This window comes from Grampus griseus, assembly GCF_964374135.1.
Source record: "Grampus griseus genome assembly, chromosome: 14".
Lineage (NCBI taxonomy): Eukaryota > Metazoa > Chordata > Mammalia > Artiodactyla > Delphinidae > Grampus > Grampus griseus.
Window position 1 is genome coordinate 8209228 of NC_139008.1, and position 25078 is coordinate 8234305.

Genomic DNA, 25078 nt, shown 5'->3' on the forward strand with positions numbered 1-25078 from the left:
CCCCCTGGGCTGTAGGCCTCTGAGGGCCCAATCAGACCCTCAAGACATCTGGGGCGTCTGCCCCAGCCCCGGATGAATAACAGGCCTGGCGATCCTGGGGGAGTGGTGGTGTGGAATCCCTGGGCAGGTGGAGGGGGTGACCTCCAGTACCTGCCTGTACTGAGGGCAGGCAGGAGTCTCTTCTGTCCCTCTCCTTTTTCCAGGTGGCTTCCAAAAAGAATGCGGCATCCTGGGTTGTAGGTAGCTCTGCCTGGAACCTGCGAGGAGAACCTAGGGGTGTTGGTACCCACGGGAGAGGTGGGGGGCGGAGCCAGGCACTTACTCATTTAAATGCCCCTCTGGCTGCAGTGGCCGTGCCCACGAGATCCACTGGAGGAAAGGGTGGCGGGTGCTGCCGGTGGGCGGCTGCACGTGTGCAGTTAAATCCACAGTTCTACTCGCTGCAGGCTCTGTAAGTGCACACCCAAGTGAACACCTCTCTTTCCCCTTCCCTCCCTGCCTTGGGGGTCAGGAGACCCAGGGTCCATACTTCCTGACCATGAGGTCCTTGAAACACAAGAAGATCCAACAGGCAGGAGGACTGGTGTGAGGCCCTAAGGAAGTAGCCAGAGAAGCAGCGGCCGGTGATGGGGGCGGGGGGGAGCAGGCTCAGTCACCCTGGACCTGAGCCCTGGGCCAGGAAGGGTGAGGGGATGCCTAGCCCTGCGAAGAGACTCATGAGGCCCACAGGATGGTAGCATCACGACGAAGAAGTGATGAACATCCAAGGGATTGGGTTGGTGGGCTGTGACCAGGAGAAAAGGTCGATAGGGCCCCCAAAGCCATGGGGTACAGGGGAGCTGGGCAGCCCCCTGCATCTGCAGCCCCCTTTGCTTTTCTATGCTATCCCTCAAAGAATCCAGCATGCAGCCTGCCCAGATGGTCCTGCCCCAGACTCCGGCTAGTCAGCTGGGTCAAGGGTCCTGCCTGTGACCTGGGCCCTTGGGGACTGTCCCAGGTCTGGGATTCACAGGTGAGGCTCTGAGCTTGGTTGAATGAGAGTTTTAAGAACGTGCTGGAAGACCCTGTCCCTTCCCTGTTTTGTTAATTATGTTGAAAGTTACTGTGTACCTAGGGATGGGTTCGGAGGAGAGTGGGGAGGTGATGACCAGAGGAAGCCTTGCTTGGGACGAGGGGGCTGGCATAAGGGCCACTGCCAGGGCCAGGCCATGTGGTTTGAGGTTCTGAACCTGCCCCCACTTGCAGTCTTCAGGACACTTGGAGGAAGGGCCTGTTTGGGGGCTGCCAGGAGGGGCCAGCTGGTGAGACACATCAGGCTCTGTAGCCTGTGGGAGACGGATGAGTGGGACCCAGGGGTGTGGCAGGGACAGCAGGTGGGAGGAGAAAGCAAGTCCCCAGGACGGGGGGAAACAGAGCAGGGGCAGTGGGGATGCACAGAGACTGTGCTGGCGGCCCGGCGCTTGGCCACCCCCACCAGCAGCTGACCCCCATCTCGAGATCCCAGAGCCTCCACAGTCATGGCAGGTTTATTGTCGGCAACAGAGCGTCGCGATGCTCTCCCGGGGAGCACAGCTGTGGCCGTGAGGGGAGCAGGGGTGGTGGTGGCCAGGAGCAAAGCGGGTGCTGAGGTCCAGGCCTGGCCTCCTGGGCCCCGTGTTCCCTCCTGCCTCTCTGGGTCCAAGAAGCATCAGTCCATCTGGGTGTGGACCACCCTAGAGGGGGCTTTCTAGCTGGGTCCACCCTGGGCAGGAGAGGAGGGACCCTGGGGAGTCTGGGCTAGTGGCAGTGATGGCTGTGGGGCTGGCGGGGAGCAGCCAGGCCTCACAGAGGAGCAGGAACCCCCGAAGTCCCCTGGAGATGTCAGGTGGGTGATGACGGGCCAAAACCGTATCAGCTCTGGATTTCCGGACCCCCTGGGCCCCTGGCTCCCCCAGCTCACTCAGCCCAGGAGAGACCCAGGCCGTGCACCCCAACGAGAGGGACCGAGGTGAAAAGCTGAGAGTGCACGGGGGTCTCCCAGCACCTGGCGGGGCTCAGCATGTTGTGCGGGGCGGCCTCATGTCTGCAGCTCCAGGACGCGGCTGGGCTCCAAGGGGGGGGAGCCAGCTGGGCTGGACCTATGGGCCTCCTGGAGGTCCTGCAGTACCTGGAACAGCTGGGCCACTGGGTCCTCGGGGGCTGGAGGCAGATGCAGGATGAGGGCAGAGCAGGTAGGGTCGCGCCTGTCTGGAAGGCCGGAGGGCCCCTGGGAGGGAGGCCCCACCCACCATCCCCGAAAGGGGGCTCAGGTGGGAAGCACCTACCTCCTCCGGGGCCCGTGAGCACAGGGCCTGCCTCTGGGCCCGCACTCAGCTGTCGGTGCTTCTCCCTGTGGGTGAGGACAGGATGTGAGGGCTTCTGGTGCCCTCGCCCAGCAGGCTGGGTGACCCAGGGTGGGCCTCCTGAGCTGGAGGGGGCTCTTGGGGGCAGGGGGCTGCCTCAATGTACAGGAAAAAGTGTGGAGCCAGGTCTCGGCCCCCGGTCGCCTCCCGCTTCCGCCGTCCAGCCTCCTCCTCTGGTCCCCCCTCATCCTCCACCTCAGCAAAGGTGCATCAGCGGAAGGCACTTTGGAAACCAAGCTTGAACCGTGTCACTTCCTTTTCAGAGGGCCCTTGGGGAGAGATGCAAGCGGGGCCTGAAAATCCCCTCGTGTTACCTGGCCACGGAATGAGTTTCATTCTTACGGGAACAGGAGACAGGGACATTTTAAGCACGGCTCCTACCCAGGGTTCACCAAAGGTCCCCGGGTCGCTCAGGTACAATCCTGTGCGCTTACACGGAGGGATGGTGGGCAGCCTCGCGGACCCTGTGCTTGAAGCTCCTTATTTAGGAACTCTGCTGGCTCAGCGCTCTGACCATCTCCCTGATCTATTTTGGATAAAACAGATCAAACTCCTCCTCGTCAGCTGCCTCCTAGGCCCTAGAGGGTCGCCTGACCCCTGACCCCTCTGCTCACGTGCTTCTTCCGCTCTTACTGTACGAGGATAAGCCTGTGTTGTTTAGGCCACGAAGCGTATGGTGACGCGCTACAGTAGCCACAGGAGACAAACCCTAGGAGAGCTGCTGAGGAGGCAAGGAGGATGCGCGGCGCCCCTCCAGGCCCCGGGGGCAGGGGTGTGGGAGAGAAAACTGCCCCCTTTCGAACAGACTCCGGGAAGCAGTGCTCTCAGGAAGCGATGGCTTGCTTTAAAATATCCCCGCGCTGAACCCGCCCCTGACCAGAGATTCTGAGTCAGTGGGGTAGGGCCCAGGCATCCTGTTTTTAAAAAGCGTTCTGTGTTCGCTAAGCTGGAGCCAGGGCTGAGAACCACTGAATTAAGCGAGTTGGCTGAGGGCAATCCTGGCGCTCTGAGGGCACCAAGGGAGGGCTGGGCAGATGAGGGGGCCGGGTCAGCCGGGGGCGCGGAACAGCTACAGCCTGACCCTGGGCTTCCACAGCCCCTGGGACCTTCAACCTAAGATGAGCCAGCCTCATGCTGCAGAGATCCAGATGCCCTCCGGTGTGGCTGCCACAGGCAGGAAGGTGCAGAGTCTGATTACGAGGGAAGAGACCAGCCACTGCGGAGGGGCCCTGAGCCCAAATCCCGGCTCCAGCGCCCCCCCGGCACATCCCCCGGGGCTTCCCAGGCTCTGCTGCGTGGGACTCGCTGCCCCTGCACGGGCCTCCTCACCGCAGCGTGGCCTCTACGCCCAGCAGGTGCCGGTAGATGAGCTGAGCCTCCAGGTCATGGTCGAGAGGGTCATTCCACTCCTGCAGGGTCACCCGGGACCGCGTCTTGTCGCAACCCAGATCTGGGGGCAGAGAGAGGACAGAGTTACAGGCAGGCACTGTGAGCGCTTATGTCCAACTTCCTGGAATGCAGATGGGGAAACGGAGGCCTAGAGAGGGGGCAAGGGACGCACTCAGGGGCCCCCAGGGCGGAGCTGGGCTGGGGGCACAGCCGAGAAGTCTGGCCCAGGGCCTGCCTGTGGCTCCCCACACTTCCAGAGGGCAGCCCCTCATCTCTCTCGGGTTCAGCTCCTGAGCCGTGACTGCAGGATGTGGGAGTTGTGCAGAATACAACTTAGGGAGCTGGACCACTTTCTGGAAGATTCCTGCCTGGAAGGAAGCAGGGAGCAGCCTGGAACTGTAAGATCATGGTGAGGGGAGCCGGGGTTCTGTGCCTTGGAATGAGCCGGCCCTGCCACGTGCTCCTTTACAACCTTGGCAGGGACGCCTGCATTTGCTAAGCCTCGGTTTCCTGCTCCACAAAATACGGCTGCCCAGCCCTGCCTCGTAGCGCCCTGGGGAGCCCCACTGCACCGATGACAAGGGTTACTGTCACAAGGCTACAACCAGAGGCTGCAGGTCAGGTCAGCCAGCCAGGGACGCCCTCGTGACAAGCTGCCACTGCTCAACCTCAAAGCCAGGGCTGGGCTACAGCAGGTGGGCCAGCTTCTGAGGGCCTGGACCCCACCGGGCTCGAGGGTCAGCCTGGCCTGCAGGCCAGGGGCTCCAAGTGCTGAGTCTCCTCTGTGACTGGGGTGCAAGAATTTTGTAAAGCAAAGGGGACTTCCCTGGTGACACGGTGGTTAAGAATCCTCCTGCCAATGCAGGGGACACGGGTTCGAGCCCTGGTCCGGGAAGATCCCACATGCTGTGGGGCAACGAAGCCCGTGCGCCACAACTACTGAGCCCGTGTGCCACAACTACTGAAGCCCGCGCACCTAGAGCCCGTGCTCCACAACAAGAGGAGCCACCGCAGTGAGAAGCCCGAGCAACGCAACGAAGAGCTCGCCGCAGCTAGAGGAAGCCTGCGTGCAGCAACGAAGACCCGACGCAGCCAAAAGTAAATAAATTTATTTAAAAAAAAATTTTGTAAAGCAGGTAGGGATAAGGAAGGAAGATCTTGAGCACTCTAGAACTTTACTGTCCAAGAGGGTAGCCACGAGCCACATGAGGCCATTCATATTTAAATTAATTGAAATTAAAATAAATTCAAAACTCCGTTCCTCGGCTGCACTAGCTACATCACCAGTGCTCAATAACCACACGTTCAGGCCTGGCACATGCACAGTATTGGACAGTACAGATACACACCATTTCCATCATCACTGAAAGTTCTAGGAGAAGCTTCTCTCTGCCATCCCTCCAGTGCCCAAGGCCCAGGGTGCCCCCAACTCACAGCTCCAGTACTGGGCTGCCAGTATGGAAATATGCAAATTAGGGGGCTGTCTTCAGCCCTCATTAGCAAGGAATTCCTAAAGTGTGTTCCTTGGAACACTGGTTCTGCAAGAAGCTCATTCACTGGGCCAGAAAAGTGGTCCCTGGCAAAGGAATTTGGGAAGTGCTGGGCTACACGGTGTCAGATATGGGATTCTAACTCGTTTTCAGGCCTCCTCCAGGGCCTCTGAGGTACCCACATGCATCACACACATCAAGTGGCATTTCCCAAACCACCTGGTCACAGGACCCTTTCTGCCCAGAGCACCTGCGGGGCCTGGTTGGCCTCAGGTGAGTGCCCACAGGTGCCCAGGTAGCTCCCCGCCAGGCCAGCGAGGCGGGGCTCCAGGGGCCTTTCGGGGACAGACGCAGTGCCATGGGGCCCTGGCCTCCATCCCACCTGTCTTGTCCCTCTGGTGGCAGCAGCTCCACTTGTCCCCGCGGAAGACTCCAGGGTGGTAGGAGCCTAGCAGGCCGGTGTTGTTGATGCTGACCTTCCGCAGTGCAGACAGCCACTGGTTCAGCTCGTTCACACACTACAGGGGGCATGGGGGGAGGGCACTGATGAGAGGTCACCTCCTCCAGGAAGCTCTCCATCCTTGAAGCTGCCCTATCTCTCAGGACTACACAGTCCCTGTGAGCCTGCTCGGCAGCTTTGGGTGAATTAGGAAAGGCTGCCCTTTCTCCAGACGGATGCAGCCCGCACCTGGCACATGGCTTGGTGAGCAGAGTGTGGGCTGGATTTCAGCCACCACTGGCCCCCTCGGCCATGCCTTTGGGCAATCCACAACCTGCCAACTATATGTGGTGGCTCTAGACTCTGACCCAACAGGGAGTCCTTAGAGGTGGGGCCCGTGGGATGGGTCTGTGACCTCCCACCCGTGCGCCCAGGACAGTCACTCGGGGGAACAAAGCACGCCCCCTCCCACTTCACCTTCCTCCTCGCTCAATGTCCCTGCTCAGGTGCTGCCTATCAGAGGCCCTCCCTGAGCACTGCTTCTGCTACACCCTCACTCTGTCCTCTCCCCGTCTCTCTCAGTCTCCACTGGTTCCCGTTTGACATGTTAAATATTTATTTATGGGTCCATCTTCTCCCCTGGGATGGAAGCTCCACGAGGGCAAGGACGCTGTTTTGTCTGCCGCCGTAACCCCACCACTTAGAATAGTGCCTGGAACCCAGAAGGTGCTCAATAAATATTTTTTAGATGAATGAATGAGTGAGTGAGTGAATGAATGAGTGAATGAATGGATTAATACGTGAACAGAGGAGAAAGGGACTTGAGAGTGTGCACTCAGAGCCACACACTCGCATAAGTGTGTGACTGTTATGTGTAGATACACACACACACACACACACAGAAACTCACAAGCAGCAACTCAGATACTTGGAAATACAGTTGCCAAAAACATGCACAACGTGAAGCTTCAAGACGTGGGGACGCGCCAGTCCACGCACCGGACCACACCCAGACCTACGTGCGGGTGCCAAAGCAGGGCCACGCAGAGACCCCAGGAGACACACACGCCGCACTCACGTCAGATTTCACACCCCTGCTGTGCCTGATGCGGCCGACAAGGGGTGGGAGGCTCACTCGATCCTCATTCCAGCCCACCCAGGCATTCTCCCACAGCACCCCTATTTGCAGGTGCCCCCTCGGCCTGGCCCACACCTTGCACTGCAGGTAGGCGGTCTGGGACCTGCCCGCGTCGTCCGTGTAGATGACCTGCATGACGTGGGAGCTGCCGAAGCTCTTCTCCTCCACCTTTTCTGCTGCCCGGATGTGGGCAAGCTTGATGAGGGTGCTTTTCTGGGCGAGCGGGGGAACAGGGGAAAGGAGGCTCAGGGTCCTAGCCGGGGTCACTCCACTTCCTATCTCTGGGCCTCAGTCTCCCCTTCTGCAGCATCAGGGGTTGGTGTTGGGGATCCAGAGTGCCTGCCCTCCCAGGAGCCTACTCTGAGAGTGACCTCAGCCAGGACAGAGCGCAGACACATGTGCCTGGCCTCTGTGGGCTCCCAGCAGTCCTGGGACGTCTGAGCTTTAGCAAAGGGCCAGGAAACGCAGCTTTCCAGGGCTGGAGAGCACTGCCTGCTGTGGACCAGGCCCTGTGCCTTTGCACTTATTTTCCCAGCTCACCTTTGTTCTCGCAGGCCCTAAAGGTCACATCCCACCTGCCGGACCCTGCCCCACTCCTGCTGTCATCGAATTTGATGAGATACACATGGGACAGACAGAAGCTCTGGACCTAAAACATCCAGGACCCTGAGGGACTCCCGACCTGCTGAAGCTGAACTACGCTGCCAGCACCCAGACGCTGTTCTCCTTGCTTCGGGAACTCACCAGCGCCCTTCAGCATCCGAAGGACCAGTCCCCACGGCCCTCGGGCATCCAAGCTCACCACCCCTGCTGGCCTCAGGGACAAGCAGAGAGGGGCAGTGCCATCTCTTGGGAGGAGTGGGGAAACCTGGAGGGGAGCCCTGAGGACCCATGTCTGAGCTGTCTCTGGGTGGGGCTTCCCAAAGGATAGAAGGGACAGTCCAGAGGAGGATGTGCTGCGTGTACTGGGGTGTCTGCTGGAGATGAGGCAGAAACGAGGCAGTAGTGCGGGCGGTGCTGCACAGGGGGATACACGGGGATGCCCAGAGGATGGCACAGCTCCATGCCTAGGAGCGGAAAGGGGCCCAGAGCAGGGTGGGTAGCCAGGCTTTGCCCAGGGAACCCGAGGGCTGGGCAGCTGCCCAGAGTGAAAGAAGCTGGAAAGTGGGAGGCCTGGGCTGAGGGGTCACCTGAGCTCCTTCACTCCCTCTGCCCCCACCCCAAACTGCACAGGGCTGGTTGGGCATCCCTGGAGACCTTCCCCCAGATCCTGGCTGACTGGGGGTTAGGTTGGCCCTGCTAGGGGGTCAACAGGTCCATTCAGGAAGTATGTGCTCAGCCCTTTTTGGGAGCAAAGCGCTCAGGAGAGGCCAGCCCAGGGGACGTAGTGTCTTCAGTAATACCACTGGTCTAGATCCTGCTCTGTGCCAGGCTCTGGACCCTTAGAGAGCTCATCTCATCTAATTCTCAACAACCTGGTAAGTAGGAACCATTCTCTCCAATTTACAGGCCAAGACACCAAGGCTCAGAGAGGTTGACACACTTCCCCTAGGTGCACAGGGCAGGAAGCCAGGACGCCTCTCAGCCCCTCTCTGCTTCCCTGAGCTCCCAGTGCCCCATCTTCCTCATGCACCTGACCTAGAAGCCAGGGCTAGACACTGCAGCCGCTGCCCACACCAGGACCCCCTGAACAGAGGACCTTCTTTCTCACGGGTCTTAAGTGACCTTGTGGCTGACACCAGGAGCCTGCATCTGTCTGGCTTTCTTCTGATCCCGGTGGACCCTGGGATGGGCTCCGAGGAAGCGAAAGGTGCCTCCAGGGTGTTATAACCCCTCAGAGCGCTACTTGCCCTCATCCTTCCTTACCCACCTTGGAGCTGGGTGTCTTGGCAAAGCTGAGGGCCTCCGTGGTGAGGGAGAAGTGGAGCTTCTTAAAGGAGGAAGACATGAGGGGGCCCTTGCCCTTGGTCCTGTGTATGAAGAGCGGCCCCTCCTTCACCAGCGGCGCCTGCAAGCTCAGGGCCCGCTGCAGGTCCAGCTCTGTAGGCCAGGGAGGGAAGGTGACAGGTGAGCCCAATGGAGGGGAAGGAGGGGCGGACCGAGGGCGGGGACTGGGGCGGAGCAAACTTCAACAGCAGGTTGTGGGTGGAGCTGCGAGAGGCACGGGGGGGGGGCGGCGAGGCCATGGGACGGGGGCGGGGCAAACGTGATCGGCGGGTGAGGGCGGGGCCGCACGCGGAAGCGCTCACCCTCTTTCTCCTGGATGTCTACCAACTTGGTGATGAAGTCCTTCAGCTGGGCCACGCCCTGGCGCACCGTGGGCTGCAGCGGTTCCATCCAAGCCTCCTTAGCCCTGGAAGCTGGTGTGTCCATGTTGCCCACATTCTGGACCGCCTGGGGGTTGACAGCAAGAAAGGCCAGGCTCTGCTGGGTCAGAGGCCGGGCCACTGCCGCTCCCCCCACCCCCACCCAGCCTGTACTCCCACTGTAGACGTGGAGGTTGAGATGGCACAGGCTCTGCTCACGGGCCTACTCTATCCCCACTGGGGGTCAGGGGTGAACGATCACAGCTTGAGACCTTTCGGGGACTTACAGTTGAGACCACTTGGGCCCAACCTGGTGACCTTCCTCTGCAGATTTAACAACAGATTCTGCTCCACTGGGTACCCTGGCCCCAACCTGGTGCCAAACACGTAAGTGCAGTCTGGGAGTGAGTAGATCTGGGGGTTAGAAGACTCCAGTTCACCCCGACAGGCTGTGAGGCCTTAGGCGACCTCCCGCTGTGGACCTGTTCCCTTATCCATGAGACTGGGTGACCATGAGACAGCTCTGTAGACTGTGAAGCGCAGTGTCACATGAGGGTACCGTGGCCTGCCACAAGGCTTTCCTCGAGCCAATGGGGAACACACGGCAGTCCAGGCAAGGACCCCTGTTCAGCAGCCAGCTAAGCACCTCCCGCCAGCGTCCACAGCCCCGGACCTTGGCCAGCAGGAGCAGGGTGCGGCTGGTGCGGGCGTCCGCGTGCCGCTCCCGCAGGTGGAAGAGCTTGGGCGCCATGATGGCAGGAGAGATGAAGCGCAGGCACAGGAAGCTGGTGACGGCGATGAAGGGCACGTTCTGGAGGGGTGAGCGAGCGTTGGGGGCTGGACTCCCCTAAGCCTGGGCTCTGACAGCCCCTTTCCCTTTGGCGCTGTCCCCACAACTCCGCATCAACTTCCCACCCCGGGCCCCAGCCCCGCCCTCGGCTTCTAACCATCAGGCCCTTCCTACCACATCTTGGGGCTCCACCACTTCTTTTCCCCCCACTTTCTCCCCTCCGCCCAGCCCCACCGGCAGCGAGCGCACCTCGTCCTGGGCGCTGGGGAAGCGCTCGCGCACGCGCCGGAAGAGCTGGCGGAAGGTGGCGCGGACCACGGCAGGGCATGCGCGAACCGAGCGACTGAGCGAGCTCAACAGCGCCCCCAAGTGGGCGCGCAGCGTCTGCGCGCTCTGCTCCAGCACTTCAGCTTCGGTCTGCGGGCGGTGCAACCCGGAGCACCTGAGTGAGCCCGGGGCAGACCCGCAGAAAGGTCGACGTCAGCGCTTGCACTCATGACTCGGACAGGGGCACCCGGAGACACAGGCGTAGAAAGACATCAGCCAAGACAGGGACACAGAGACCACGCCCAGGTGGGCAGTGCAGACGAAAGGTAGACCAGGCAGAAAGAGCACTTAAACACACACTTGAAGAAAGGGCCTGACTCCCCGCCCCCCCCCCCCCCACCGCGCCTTCAGGGATCACCCCTGGCCTCACCCTACATCCTTGACCTCCACCTTGCTGGGGTCCAGCTCCACGTACTTCTTCTCCTCAAACACCCTGTCAATGATGGGGCCCAGGACGCCGTGCAGATACCGCATTCCAGCCACCTGGGGGCCACCGCGAGCCGCATTGGTCCCATCTCCCACCTCCTGCTGCCCGCCATCTTCCTCGCAGCTGGCCTCCCAGCCACCTCGGGCATCTATCCACCCAGGATAGAGCCAGGCACACAGGGGAAGGTGGCTCAACAAACTGCAGCTACATGAATGAATGAATGAATGAGTGAATGAGTGAATGAAATTCTTATCCTTAAAGGGCCCTGGACGGGAGACAGAAGAGTCAAGTTTAAGTTTCAACTCTGTCTCTTAGCCTCTCTGAACCTCAGTCTCCTCATCTATAAAACAGAGACAATATACTATGCAAACTCACCTTCAGAAAAGACTCCATGGACTTGGAGGCCAGAGAATTGCTTCGAAACAGGGTGTTGGCCTCACCTACGAGCAGAGGTCCCCATGGGTAGGGGGTTGGCAGAGGGACAAGGCTTTGGGGAGGAGGATGGAGGACCTTGGGGCTGGGGGCTCGGGGCTGGATGCTTAGTAAAGAGCCTCCTGGCCACCTCCCAACCCAGCACCCCACCTCTGCCTTTTGCTCTTTCTTTTGCCTCCTAATCTGACCCTTCTCCCTCCTTAATCGGACCCATCAGCCTCCTACAGGAGGACTTTGAGGTTTCTCTCCTCCCAGCATCCCTGGAGTCCTGGGCTCTGGTCCCCCACCATGCCCTCAGACCGGCCACTCCCTCCCAGGCCTCACTGGTGCGACCCAGCTCTAGCTGAAAGAGCAGGTCCAGGAAGTCTTTGGCCAGTCCCTGCCCCAGGAAAAGCTTGAGCAGGGTGGTGGCCACGTCCTGGCGGCATTCCGTGCTTGTCGTCTCCTCGATGAGTAGGATCAGCTGCCCTGGGCTCTGCGGGAGGCAGCAAGGAGAGGTGCAGCTGCAGGACGCACAGGGGAAGCCAAACCCTTCACTCTGAGGACCGCAGAGGACCATGGGGAAGGGGGGGCACTTTCCCAAGGAACGGAGGGGCCCTGGGCACTGGCTGGTGCCTTACCATCCTGACAACTCAGGTCTCTGCTCTTCAGAGTGGGTTTAGAAGGACAGGGAGGACACACGTACTGTCCCTGGACCCTCCCACCTTCCCCCAGGGGCCCCCTCACCTGGGTGCCCAGCTTCACCTCATGGCAGAGCAGCTGCACCAGGGGCTGGTAGCAGCCGGAGGGCAGCACCATCTCGTCCCGCAGCCGCACCTCCAGCTGCAAGGAGCCCAGGTTGCCCCTGGAACGGGCAGCCTGTGACCTCTCCACCAGGGACCCAGGCTGCCCGGGGCCGTGCCCCCTTCCCCACTGCCTCCGTTTTCCCTGCGGTCTCTCCGTGCATGCCCTCCACCGTGGTTCCCTACACTGCCTCCCCTCCCGTTTTCTGCCCGGGCTGTTCTCTCTGTTTGGAAAGCTTTTCCTGCCTCCATCCTCCATCCGTCTTCAAGGCCTGGCTCCCCGCCACCTCTATACTCCTGTGGATTCTAGGCTTCACCCATGTGGACTCTCCAGCCTTGAGCCTGTCAACTCCCAGAAAATAGCTCCCGCATGTATATATTTTACACTGGAAGCAAATCAGATCCCCAAGCTTCAAAACAACCTGCCAGGGGAAACTGAAGCTCAAACAGGGTAAGCACCTGGCCACATCAGACCTAACTTCCAAGCTCCCTTGCTCTGACCCTTCTAGGGGAGGCTGATGACCAAGGCTTGACAGTCTCTACGGCCCTCTGCTACCCACAGCACAGCACGGCTAAGTGACACGTGGCTTCTAGAAGCCATCAAGTCTGCCGTGGCTGGTTCTGTGGAAACGCCTTGGAGCTGGACACAGGCGTGTGCCCAGCCCCTGCCCTGCTGAGGGTGGGGATGGGGGGGCCTGGGGCCTCCTGTGGAGAGACAGAGCTGAAGCATCCGAGGGGGGGACACTGCTGGTCCTCCACTTCCGGACTAAGTAGTGGGCAAAGAGGCCAGAGGGCTCCCTTGATAAGGCTGCCAGATTTACCAAAATAAAAATACAAGACACTCCGATAAACTGAGTATTTGTAATATACGTTTGTCTCAGATATTGGATGGACATACGCTAAAAAATTATTCAAGGTTTATCTGAAATTCAGTTTTACTGAATATCCTGTATTTTATCTGGTAATCCTATTCCTGGAAAATTGGGAGGAGCTATGGCTCAGGGACACTGCCTCAGAGCTCTGGGGACTTGAACACCGGGCTAAGTAAGGTCTGCAGAGAAACCCTTAAAGGGAAGGTATCTGAAGGCTTGTTCTAGAATCTGACAGAAGACAGAAGGCAGGAGACGTGTATTGCCTTGGAGCCCTGAGGGCAGGGCTGAGTCCAGGACTGTGAGAAAGAGGGAAGAGGCGGGATCCGGCCAGATGGAGAAGGATGCTGGCCTGGTGGGCGAGGGCCACAAGAAACCTGGGGCGGCATCACCCACCCGTTACCAGCACACCTGTCTCCCTGCTGGCGCCAATGCTCTGCCTCCTGGGGCCCAGAGCCCGCCAGCCCTGCCAACCCTGCCACCGAGCCACAGGCACTCACTCTTCTCGCCGACTCTTGGACTGGTCGGGCTGCAGCCGGAACCAGCCCTCCTCCTGCTGGGCCGCCCGGAGTCTCTGGACATTGAACACCACCTGGGGGTGGGGCAGAGGCGTTATGGGTCAGGGGACATCCTGGGGCTGGGATCCTCAGGTCTCTTCCTTGCCAACTACTGTTCTTTTAAGAGGGGGTACCTTCCGAGGGTCCCTGAGCGCCAGTGGCTGGCTCTGGGGAGTCCCGGGCCTCCTGGGGATGGCCGGACAGGATGGCCGGGAGGGAGGCCGGGCGGGTGTGGCCTGAAGGGGCAGGGTGCTCACCTTGCCCAGGAAGTCATTGCGGCTGACAAGGTCCCAGTCCCAGGCCTCCACACACAGCGCCTCCGCCGCCCCCTCTTCCAGCTCGAATTCAAACGTCTCATTCCAGCGTGGGTAGCGTGACTTCTTCACGATCTGCCCAGAAAGGGGTCAGCGGGGGCAGGGCTGATGCCATGCGGCTCCCCAGGCCCAGCCAAGGACAGACCCCCCCACACCGCACCTTCCCCGCAGGGGTCCTGATGCAGCTTCCTCTCCTCGGTCCGGGCAGAGGCCCCGAAATAGCAGAGGTAAAAACTTCCTGTCCAAGCCCCTACTCGGTTCTCAAGTGGGGAAATTGAGGCCCAGAGTGGGTAAGGCACTTGCCCAAGGCCACACAGCAAAATGGTAGCAGGTTGCACTGAGAACCCTGGTCTCGACGTCCTCCCCGCTCAGGACTGAGCTCACCACCCTGGCTGTTCCCCAGAGGTGAGAAAAGTCGCGTGGGCAGCTGTTGGACTTTGCAGATTAACCGCAGGTGGGCTGTCTCGGCCCATCTGGGCCAGGAGTGAAAGGCGGCTGAGGCCACAGGAGCTGGCACCAGAAGGGCTTGGACCCACTGTGCACTCTTGGAGAGGTGGCCCCGCTTTTCTGAACCTCCTCTGTAAGACTGCAGGCCCAACCTGACCTCCCAGGTGATGGTGAAAACCCCCCTGCCCCCTCCCGGTCCCCCAGCCTCCTCACCGAGGTCTCCTGCGTCCGGCCGTTGTAGCGCACTCGGACAAAGGGGTCAGATGCACCATTCCGGTCCTTGGGGGCTAGGTCCCTGCGAGGGAGGAGAGCATCCACTTGTCACCAAGCGTCCCCTGGGCTAACACCCCACCACTGTGGGGTAACCCCACGCCGGGTGGAAAGGCCTGGGCTCATCCTGGGCCTGGCCAGCTGGGTGGCTGTCAGCCTTCCAGCCGTTCCCACCACGGTCACCCCATGGACCCCTGGGGTGGGGGCGTCCTCCAAGGCTCCTTCTGACTCGGCCGCTGCAGGTCGGCCGCTGCATCTCTTCTGGCGGGCGGGGCAGGCAAGGCAGGCTCAGCTGTGGGTCAGCCCGGGCCAGGGGCGCCCCCCCTCCCCCTCCCCCTTTCCAGGGCAAGGGCCACCTCCCTGAGGCTCAGTTTCCGCATCAGTAAAATGGAGAAGATGATCCCTTGGATTGAGATGATGGGCTTCTAGAAGGCCTGTCCCCACAATATCCCCCTTACTTGAGGGAGGCCTTGGTGGGCGGCCCCGACCACCATCCTGCCCTCTCTCCACAGACGGTCCTTTAGGAAGCCCAAGGCTGGCCGCAGTGCCCCCAGCTTAGAACCCTCTGGAAGAACCTCAAAGCCCAGCCCCATTCCCTTCCCTGGAAATATTATTTTCTGCTCTTCTCCGTCTTTTCCATTTTATGCCTCTCGTGACTGCTTTTCTTTCCTCCTCAGAACTGTCTAATAAAATTCCAGAGTTTCGCCTTGAGAATCTGCCCAGAAAGATGAGGAGGAAATGTTCTGTTTCTGCCACGAAGGCAGCTCCTTACGGGGGTTGGAGCCAAGGAGCCTGGGGGACGAGTGCCCTCACACGCCAGACAGAGGGCTGACTGACCACTGCCCCCCTCTCCCACCCAGGCACTTGCTAAAAGGAGGCCGGGCTGGCCCAGCCGTCGTGTCCCCGACAGTCTGGGCAGCGTGTTTGCGTGTGTGCGAGTGTGCATGAGCGTGTGAGCATGCGGGTTACAGAGAGCCTGGCCCGGGCGAGGCTGAGGAAGGAGGAAGTGGGTGAGCAGAGGCGGGGATGGCCCGTGAGGATGACAGAGCGTGAGGGATGTGACTATGATTCTGCCCAAGGCCAAGTCTTTTCCAGCTGGCCCTGCCTCTTCCACATACCCGCCCCAGGACAGAAAATAAAGCCGGTGGAGCCGCAGGCCTCATGTTCAGGAGGGAGGTCTTCCTCCCAGCGTGGCCAGCCACCCCGCGGCTCCTCCACAGGTGCCGGCCCGCCGGCGTGTGCCTCCAAGGGACGCAGGCGGAGGCTGGGGGCCACCGCCTGCTCCCACCCCAGAGCCAGGCAAGCAGCCGGCGGAGGTGAGTTGGAGCCAGACAGGAAGGTGCTTCTCATGGAGTGTGTGTGACTCACACTCAGGCCCAGGTGGGAGTGGGGCCTGCAGCTAAAAACACCCTGCTAGGGGTGGGGGGTTCCCTGTCACAGGTGACAGGCCCATCTTCCCATCCAAGTCGCTGTCGCTCCTGGAGAGAACCCCGCCCCTCCCATCTGGAGGTTTTCAGCAACTCCTTCCAACCCCCCCCACCCCACCGAGGACCCCCACCCCACCGAGGACCCCCACCCACCTCACAAGTCGGGCCAAGTTCATATTGAAGTTAAAGCCAGGGAAGCCCAGTCTTGGCACTGGGGCTGTATGATCAGGGTTCAGGGTCCCCTGTCACCCATCACCCCCACTGCTCTAGGATGCCTGAATTTCCAGCATTAGAACATCATCCCTTCCCCTAAGAGACACAGCCTCCTGAGTGGGGTCACCTGGGAAACGTCTTCAGGTCAGAGAAGCCGCCCCCATGTGCCCAAGAGCCCGCTGTCCAGGGAGGAGGCGTGGGGTCAGGAGGCGGACTCGGGGGAGAGGAGGCCCAGCGTCCACAGTGGGTTTCTCTAGTTGTTTTGTTTGTTTGTTTGTTTTTGCGGTACGCGGGCCTCTCACTGTTGTGGTCTCTCACGTTGCGGAGCACAGGCTCCGGACGCGCAGGCTCAGCGGCCATGGCTCACGGGCCCAGCCGCTCCGTGGCATGTGGGATCTTCCCGGACCAGGGCACAAACCCGCGTCCCCTGCATTGGCAGGCGGACTCTCAACCACTGCGCCACCAGGGAAGCCCGGGTTTCTCTAGTTTTGTGGGGCCCACTGCCTGGTCTCCCAGGGCTCACCTGGCCTCCAGCACAGAGCAGCGCAGCCGGCAGGCCCGGGTCCCCAGCACCACTTCCAGCCGCAGGTGGATCTCGCCCTGCACCTCCTCATCAGGGTCGACCTCCGTCAGATGGGCCCATCCACTGAAACCTGAGGGGCCGCGACTCAGCCAGGGCGCTGGCCCTTCTCTCTCAGCCCCTCCAGGCACCACGGGCCCCTGCACAGGCCCCTCGGAAGCCTCTCAAGCTCCCACGAGGCAGGGGCTGCTGTCCCCAGCGACAGATGGGGAAACTGAGGTTCAGACGCTGAACAACAGTGGTTAAAAGAGCCTGGGTCAGAGTCCAAGTCCTCACCTTTGGGCCACGCTGCATTTGGTGGCCCTGATCCTGACCCATCCTGGGACCGGCCTCTCTGCCTCAGTTTCCTCATCTCAAAACAGGGGGAGAGTGGCTCTCGCCCAGGGGTGCTGGGAGGAAGGCCTAAGCCCAGATGGGGGTGCGACGAGGCAATGGCATCATTAGGGCCACTGGCCCCCAAGGGACTGGCTGGGGCCACAGGCAGGACAGGCCTCAGGCCTGGCAGGGGCCAAGAGGCTCTATGAGTCAGCAGACGCCCCTGCCCCCAGGCCTGCCCCAGCCTCACGGACAGGAGCAGGTGTGTGCCGGGAAGGCCCCTTGAGAGTCACAGGGGCTCCGGTCAGCAGTCTGAAGCATCTCAGAGCTCCTGGTCTGAACCTTCACTGGCAGATGGGGACTCAGTCCAGAGGAGGCAGCACCACGTCACACGGCGAGGCTAGGGCAGGGCTGACCCCTCCAAACAATGTCCGCATCCCCAGAATCCTCCAAGGCGCTCTCCAGCCTAGCCCCGCTCCAGGCCGGCCCCTCAGACTTAGGACACTAGGACCCAGGCTGAGGGGACCCCGTGGGGTACAGAGCCAGCCAGACTGGGAGGAGGGGTTCCCACACTGGGCCATGCAGCATAAAGAGGCCCCTTCCTCTGCCTGCAGACGCCTCAGATCCCACCACTAGCAGCCCCTCTTTGCCCTGGGGGGATGTGGTCCCAACTGAGGGCGGGGAGAATGGGGCACGGAGGCCGGGGTGCAGGAGTTGGAGAGGGCCACAGGCCCTTCTGGGGAGGGTAGAAATGGCTTTTCCTGAGCATGGGGGCCTGAAGGAGCCCAGAAGAAGGGTCTCAGAGTGGAGGATGGGCCGGGGACTGGGCAGACAAGTGGGGGGCCAGGGGAGGGAGGCCAGGGGAGGAGAAAGAGTGGGCTCCCTCCCGGGATCTTACCCTTAGGGTGAGTAGCCAGGGTGTCCCTGGTAAGGCAGACCTTCCCGATGACGTCGTCCCGGCTGGAGGGTGGAGAGGGAGCCAGAGCTGGGCGGGGCTCGGTGCGGAGCCCAGGACCCCCTCCCACACAGGTTGGGGCCCCTGGCGGGAGCAGGGAGACTGACACTCCAGTCACTTACCGTAGCCCACGGAGCCGGACCCATGACCCTTCTGTAGGCCCTCTCATGGGCATGGGATATGTTTCCGCACGTGGACTGACACACATGCCCACAAACATGCCAAGCTCTTCTCTCCGGGGGCCTGTTTCCTAGCTTGCATCCCCGCGCACACACAGCCCAGTGCACGTGCACACGTGTGATGTGGTGGGAGCACAAGGAATCCACACACACATACACAGACACCGCACATCCAAACCCTGCACTTTCCAGATCCCCCGGGCTCCCCCTCCCTCCAGGCTGTACAGAGGATGCCGTGACCAGCAGTCCCAGCAGTGAAATGGGCCAGAGAGGGACAAGTGGTGGGGTCTGGGCCCCAGCTGAGGACTGGGGTTCCACCCACCTGAGGGCATCCTCGTCCATGACGTAGAAAGCCACCGAGTGGAAGGTGGGCAGCAGGTGCACCTGATACTCCTCGCCCCAGAAGGGGCACAGGGTCTTCCACACAGTGGCTGTCCTGCAAGAGAGGACCCTCAGCACTTGCCTGGGCCGCCCGCAGGCCCCGGGCTGGGACAAGGCGGGGCTGTGTGTCTTGAGCCCACCTTTCCCCACAGCTGCCTCCATTCCCGGGAAAAACTGCTCTGCTAGGTGATGATTCTCCCTGTCCCGGACCCACCGTCCATCACCAATCATTCCCTCCTGACCTTCCTCTCTGCCCTGGGTGGGGCACAGGCTGCATCTATCAGGCCATTTTCCATTGGGGGAAACTGAGACCAGAGTTGGCAGTAGCTGGCCTCAGGTCACACAGCAGGACAGTGGCAGAGCCAGGACCAAAGCCTCCCCCTGGCCCCTGATGCTGGACAGACTCACTGTAGAGGCAGGGGGATGGCCAAGTTGACTCTGGAGACAGAGAGTCCTCCTGGGGGCCCTGAGAGCCAAGGTCTGGGTCCTGACCCACAGAGGTCCTGTATGGGCAAAGCCTCACCCAGTTCTGGCCGAACCCCCCAGGACAGAACCTTCATCACATAGGGCTCAGCAGGGTATGTGGATGGGGGAAGCTGCAACTCCCCAAGGACCCAGATGAAGGCTCAGGGGATCACCTTCATCCCAACCAGTTCTTGGACAGGTCACTTGAACTCTGGGGCCTTGGTTTCTCTGTCTGTCGTTGAGACAATCAGAGCATGCATGTCTCCCCCTCATGGTGCCCATGCTCAGGAGAGAATCTGGAAAAAGGCGTCTGCAGTGAGAAGAACTCTGTACGGCAGCCTTGGCTCTCAATCAGCAGTGGACACCCAGATGGGCAGAAGAGCTGAGCTGAGCTTTGGCCATGAACTTTGAGGCAAAGGCCTGAGTGAGAGAGGGGACCAAACAGCAAAGACCCTGCCAGAATCATGGAGCCCATGGAGAAAGGGATGCCCAGGGGAAGCGGCCCTTCTGGACAAGTTAGTTCTTCTGTAAACAGGATGTGACCCTATTGTACGGAGCTCGCTGGAAGCATTAAACGGGCTGGAAAAGGTTTCTCACAGGGCCTGGCAGAGACCACATTCCCTAAGTGACGGCTGTGGTAACTAGTCATCATCATCTGTCCCTTCTGCGGGTTGTAAAGAGCGACAGAGTCGGGGAGAGGCCCTTGCCTGAGCACCCAGCCCACGGTAGATGATCCCTCCGTGGGTGTTAAGGTCAGCAATTAGCAAGCCTAGTGGGTCTTTCTTACCTCCTAGCAGGCTGTTAGGGCCTGATGGGCTCCAGGGAATCAGACGCTCCAAGCCCTTGCCACGCACATTTCACACACACACACACACACACACACACACACACACACACACACACACACGCCAGATGCGTGAGTTCAAACGGGCCCGGGGCAGCCCATCTCACTCACCCTCGGGTGGGGGTGGGGCGAGGGCGGTACCTTATGATGGGCTCGTGGTCCACCTTCACGATGCAGTAGGGATCGCTGCTGCCCGTGCTGCAAGAGACAGGCGGGGAGGGGCTGACTGATGGGGCGGCCGGCCGTGGGCACCCCTCCTTCCTCCTCCAGAGGCTCCCAGCGACCCCAGGAAAAAGACAGTCAAGGCTGAGGCACCAGGTCCTGGGCTGGGACCCAAAGATTCCTCAGGCAGGAAAGTACCTCCACCCTCGGTCTGGGAGGGGGCTGGTGAGGCAAAGGCAGGATCGCGCGCCAAGGCTCCCCTGCCCGCTGCTGGCCTTCAGCGGGGGGGAAGGTGCTTCTCCTTCCTGCTGGCTCCCACAGCCCCCCCACCCCGCCCCGCCCCAGCCAGGGAGGACAGAAACAAGTCACAACAGCCTACCCCCAGCCAAGTCAGCCCCTCACTCTCTCCGCTCAGACTTGCTTCCTCCAGTGCCTCCCGCCTGGACTGTCTTCCCACTCCTCCCAAGACCCCTCCTCAGTCCCCTTCACTAAGAGCCCTCTCCTGTCCCAGAGGCCCGGAGTAAGGGCTCCCCTGCCATCCCCCCGCCAGCCCCCTCCCTGGCACGTTTCCCTCCATCCCAGCACTGCTATGAGGTACTGTCGTCAGCTGCCTCCCCTACCCTTCTATGAGCTACCTGAGCGTGGGGACCACTTCTGTGTTGACAGGGTCCCTTGAGTGTTTGTTGGATGAATGAATGAATGAACGAATAAAACCATTGGCCTCAAGCTCCCAGCCATCTGGAAAAGAACGAATGGGCCAGGCAACCCAGACCGCTTGGTTCCTCCTGTCTCTGTTGGTGGGGAATTGATTCCTGGGGTTGAGGGCAGCACCGGCCTGGCCCAGGGCCACTGTTGGGCAAGAAGCGGGGGCGGCCTGTCTTCAGAAGTGCCCTTCAGGCCTGGTATCCATAAAAAGGAAGTGTATTTGCATGTTGGAGGTTGGGGAATTCCAAGCCCAGCTTCCCTTCTCAAAAGGGGATCTTCCGGCAGAGGAAGCTACTGGTGACAAACATCTCCAAAGGTTCTCCTTACACTGATGGGAAATGTCTCCTAAGACTGGGCACTGCCCACTGCGCAGCTCAACGAATGAATCCCTACTGAACAGTGAGGTTTGGGGCTCCTGTTGCAGGCGGGGTCACTGGGGTGGGCAAAGGCCTGCGGGCAGGAACAGACCTAGTGTGCAGGGCTGCCATGAGCTGGGGGGCTGGATCAGAGGGGCGGAAGGGGGCAGTGTCAAGAGTGGGCTGAGGCCAGATTTAAGGACCTGCGCCCAACTGTGGCTGGCCCAGCCTGGCTCCTTGTGGGGCCTCTATATTTAGGGCCTTGGCAGTCTCCAGGCTGTGGAATGGGGAGGATCAGGGTAAACCCCAAAATAGCCCCGGGCCCGTCCCCAGGGCCACTGGGCGTGGGAGCCAGTGGGTCACTGGTCACCATGAGACTCAGCTCCTGTATGGCTGACCCAGGCACCCAAGGATGGGAGGAAGCATGACAGAAACAGGTGGGCTCTGGAAGCTGTTGGTGATAGGGTGCACAGCTGTGCTCTGTGCCCTTAAGGGGACTAAAAACCCATGAGTGGAAGTGGCCGGGAGGCAAGTGGTCACTGTGTGATGACGCCCTTCCTCAGAACTGCCTCAGTCAAGATGGGTCACCATGGATGAAAGTGAACTCCCCGTCCTCAGAAGCATGCAAGTCCCAGCTGGAAGGGATACTGCTCGGGAGACAAGCTGGGGCTGATGAGGTCCAGTGGGGCAGGCTCACCACCCCCCGTGCCTCCAGCACTTGGGGAGGGTCTCCTGTGATCTCCAAACCCCCGCCATGCCTAAGCCAACGCTCTGCATGGCATTTGTGAGGCTTGGTCCCCACTGAGCCCCCCCGGCAAGCTTGCAACCTGGGTCCAGCTCGGTTGGCCTGTCAGCAGCAGACTGGGTTTGAATCCTGACTTCTCCCCCTACTGGCTGTGTGGCCTTGGAAAAGGACTTTCCATCCTGAGCCGCGGTTTCCCCATCTACAAATGGAGCATATCTACGTTATAGGGTTAATAAGAGGATTAAATGGGAAGGTCCTGGACACATCTGAATCTCTCCTACTGTGGACCAGGCGTCCCAAGGGACCTGGCATGCCAAGACGAATGAGTCATGGTTCCTGCCCTTAGAGTCACGTGGTGCAGGCAGCCCACGAAGAAGCAATTGATATCAAGGGCTTTGTCCTAATTCCAGCTCACCCGAAGTGCCGGAAGGCATGGAGCAGGGGCAAGGAACCCTGCCCAAGGGCACCAGGGAAAGTCCTGAAGAGGAGTAGAGGTTTGGAAGAGGTTTTAAAGGGTGAATAGGAGTTTTCCAGTGAACCCTGAAGGGGAGTCCTTGAAGGCAGAAGACTCACACATGTGCAGAAGCAGGGCTGTGAAGGCCAGTAGCCCAAATGTGAGGGACTGGGGTGGCGGAGGTTCACAGCTGGATTTAAGAGATGGTTGGTGGTCAGAGCTGTGCACACCAGCCTCTATGCGGAAGGCAGAGGAAAGGAGGTAGGGGGAGGTGAGGAGGCAGGAGGGCAGGGCAAGGAAAGAGATTCTGGAGGCAGAACGCTCAGAACTTGGGGGCCCCTCCCCTGGGGATGGAAGCACCTGGTGGTGTCCCTCAGCTGTGCAGAGGCAGGGCTGGGCAGGGAACCCGGCACCATGGCTCCCAGGTAGGCAGAGTCCACAGTTTCACCGCCCTAGGCTGCTGAAAGCCTAGAGTCAGGCACTAGGGCCAGTGCTGCAGGGATGGGGAGGGAGGCAACAGATGGAGGGGCTGCTCCTCCCAGGCGCCACCAGCCAGAGGAGGCCAAGCTGACCTAGATACCAGTGCCCGCATGGGGGGCGCTTAGATGCTGGGCCTGGAGGCCGAGACCCCTCTCAGAGCTCATCTGCCTTCCCACCTGAGAGACCACATTCCCAGCTCCCGCCCCAACTCCCCCCCACGCAGCGAAACCCACCTTGAGACAGCCCGCCCAGCACCCTCCCTCACCCATTGCCATGGCAACTGCTGAGCCAGGCCTCCTCAGGCCCAGGGGGCCTTGAACTGGAACTGCTCATGGCGCTGAAAGTGCTGGGAAACTCACAGGGGCCACTGTGCGCGTGAGGGAGATGCCCTTGGCCCGTCCTCCTGCACCCCACTCCCCAGTCCACCACCTCTCTGCATCCGGGAGCTCTCTGAGGAGCCCGGGGGTGGGGAGGCTGCCAGACTTTGGACCATATGCTGCCTCCGGGCTCCCCCGTCCCCGCCCCCTCCTCTAGGCAGCCAGGCCCCTCAAGCTTCGTACTTTCCACCGCTCTTATCCGAGAGGGATTCCCACCTCCAGTTTACAGCAGGGAAACTGAGGCTTTGGGGACAGTGAGCTGCCTAAGGCCCGTGCAAGGGAGCCAGTGATGGGATTGGACTGCTCAGCTCTGGTACCTATTGAGGAGGGTGGGGGCTTCAGAAACCTCCTCGAACCTGGCCAGGGGCCAGGGAAGGTCCTAGGAGTCAGTGCTTGTTAGGAGCCCTAGACTCAAGGCCTTGCTCCGCCACTTGGAGCCAGCATTTCACGTCTCTGAGCCTCGGTTTCCACATCTGTAAAATGGAACGGTGAGAACGACCTTGATGGGTGGTTGTGAGGATTAAAGGCAATGGCTCAGGTAAAGCCGAGGCTACAAGAGCAGCTACTACCCAGCCACCCCATCCTGCACCGGTCCCAGCCTCCTGACCTAAGGTCCACTCTTCAGGCCAGCCCCTCCCTTCCCAAATGCACAGCAGGAAGCCCCAGGACAGCCCCTGCGCCCCATGGTGTTTCCCCTGCACTCCCAGGTACTAAGGGTTCCAGAACTACTGAGGAAGACCCCTCGTTTCTAGGGGGGCACCCCACACCCTCCAGCCACACCCCGCCCCCCCCCACACCGGCAGTGCATGGAGACAACTCCTTTTCGATGTCTCCCCCACGCCCAGCTCCTGTCCTATCAAAGCCCCTTCCCCTCTTGAGGGGCCGTTCTCTCCCTCCCTATTCACTAAGGACCCTTACAGATCCCCGCCCCCTCCCCAGACCCCGGCCCTTCCCTGTCACCCCCTGTCCGGTGCTCGCACAAATCTCACTGTCCCCATTTCCCTGCCAGTCTCCCACTGCAGCCACACTCGCCACACCCTCACCACTGCTCTACTTGTGGGCGGGCCGTGTGGACCCCAGAAAGGTCAGGCAGGCATAAGGGGCAGCGCCCCTCCCCGGAAAGTTGGGGTTCCCTCCTCCGGCCGCGCTCACATGTCCTTGGCGGGCAGGTTCTTCCCCTCCACGATGCGGATGAACAGCGAGCTGCGCTTGGCCATCGTGGGTCCGCGACGCGGGGTCCTGGCACGGGGGAGCCGGACGCCAGGGTCCAGGGCAGCGGCAGGCGGCGGTCTGGCGGGCGCTGGACTGGGCGCAGGAGGGGCGGGCCCCGCTGGGCCTGGTAGGTAAGCGCGGGGGCGGACGAATCGCTCCCACTTCATTCACCCCGCCACCGCCCCATGTGAGGAGGGGGGACACAGCGCCCGGGAGGACCAATCGGAAGCCGGGGCTCCCCGGGGTGGGCGGGGCCGGCCCGAGCCGCGGCGCTCATTGGGCACCTGGGGCGGTTTAGGGGAGGGGCCTGCGCTGAGGGGTTGGGGAGCGCTGGCTGGAGCTGAGGGGCGTTGGGCGCCCGTCTAGTCTAGTGGAGCCGTAGGGCCCCCGGTGACTTGCGCCACGGGTCCTTGTGGGCGGCGGGCGTGGTCCGAGTGCCTGTACCCAGGCGCTCAAGGGCTGTGGGCCCGAGTGTGCTCTGGGAGGCGTGAGCAAGTGCGGGGATGCGCGGTGGGGGGGGGGGGGTCGTGAGAGGAGGATAGCCCTGGCCACCCGAGGCTGACGCTTGGAGGCCCTGCAAAGGAGTAAATTGAATGGATGAATAATCGGATGAACTTAGTAAACAATAGGAGTGTTTGTGTTAGAGCTGCGTGGACCCAGAAGGAGGGGAAGCCGGACAGCTCAGAGATTTGGGGGATCCAGAGGTGCGGGGGCCAGTCTGAAAGACCTGGATTATTTGGGTGAAGCTGCTTGTGAGGAGGGACCTTTCTCAGTCTCACCTCATTTACGGCTTTTACATCCCCTCAGTGGGAACCTGGATGAGGCGCTCAGGTTCATAGAGGGGAAATTACTTGCTGGAGGTCACACAGC

General features: G+C 61.0%; 1 protein-coding gene across 6 annotated transcripts; it reads right to left on the reverse strand.

Moving 5' to 3' along the window:
* Nucleotides 1-1112: 1112 nt before the first annotated feature.
* Nucleotides 1113-24331, reverse strand: RASA4B (RAS p21 protein activator 4B). 6 transcript variants are annotated; one of them, XM_082671338.1, is made up of 21 exons: nt 24149-24331; nt 19859-19915; nt 18350-18463; nt 17792-17853; nt 16522-16651; nt 14302-14383; nt 13585-13716; nt 13271-13362; nt 11846-11963; nt 11444-11594; nt 11063-11127; nt 10631-10743; nt 10183-10375; nt 9817-9954; nt 9087-9231; nt 8708-8877; nt 6913-7050; nt 5643-5778; nt 3711-3831; nt 2304-2368; nt 1113-2178 (listed from the first exon to the last, which is right to left on the reverse strand). In XM_082671338.1, the coding sequence occupies exons 1-21, from the start codon at nt 24211-24213 to the stop codon at nt 2057-2059; spliced, it is 2409 nt and encodes an 802-aa protein (XP_082527464.1). In that variant the 5' UTR covers nt 24214-24331; the 3' UTR covers nt 1113-2056. The 6 variants fall into 6 exon arrangements, 5 of the variants coding, with proteins under 5 accessions (XP_082527464.1, XP_082527463.1, XP_082527466.1 ...); XM_082671337.1 differs by having other exon boundaries at nt 9790-9954; XM_082671340.1 differs by having other exon boundaries at nt 1113-2368.
* Between the last annotated feature and the right edge of the window lie 747 nt (nt 24332-25078).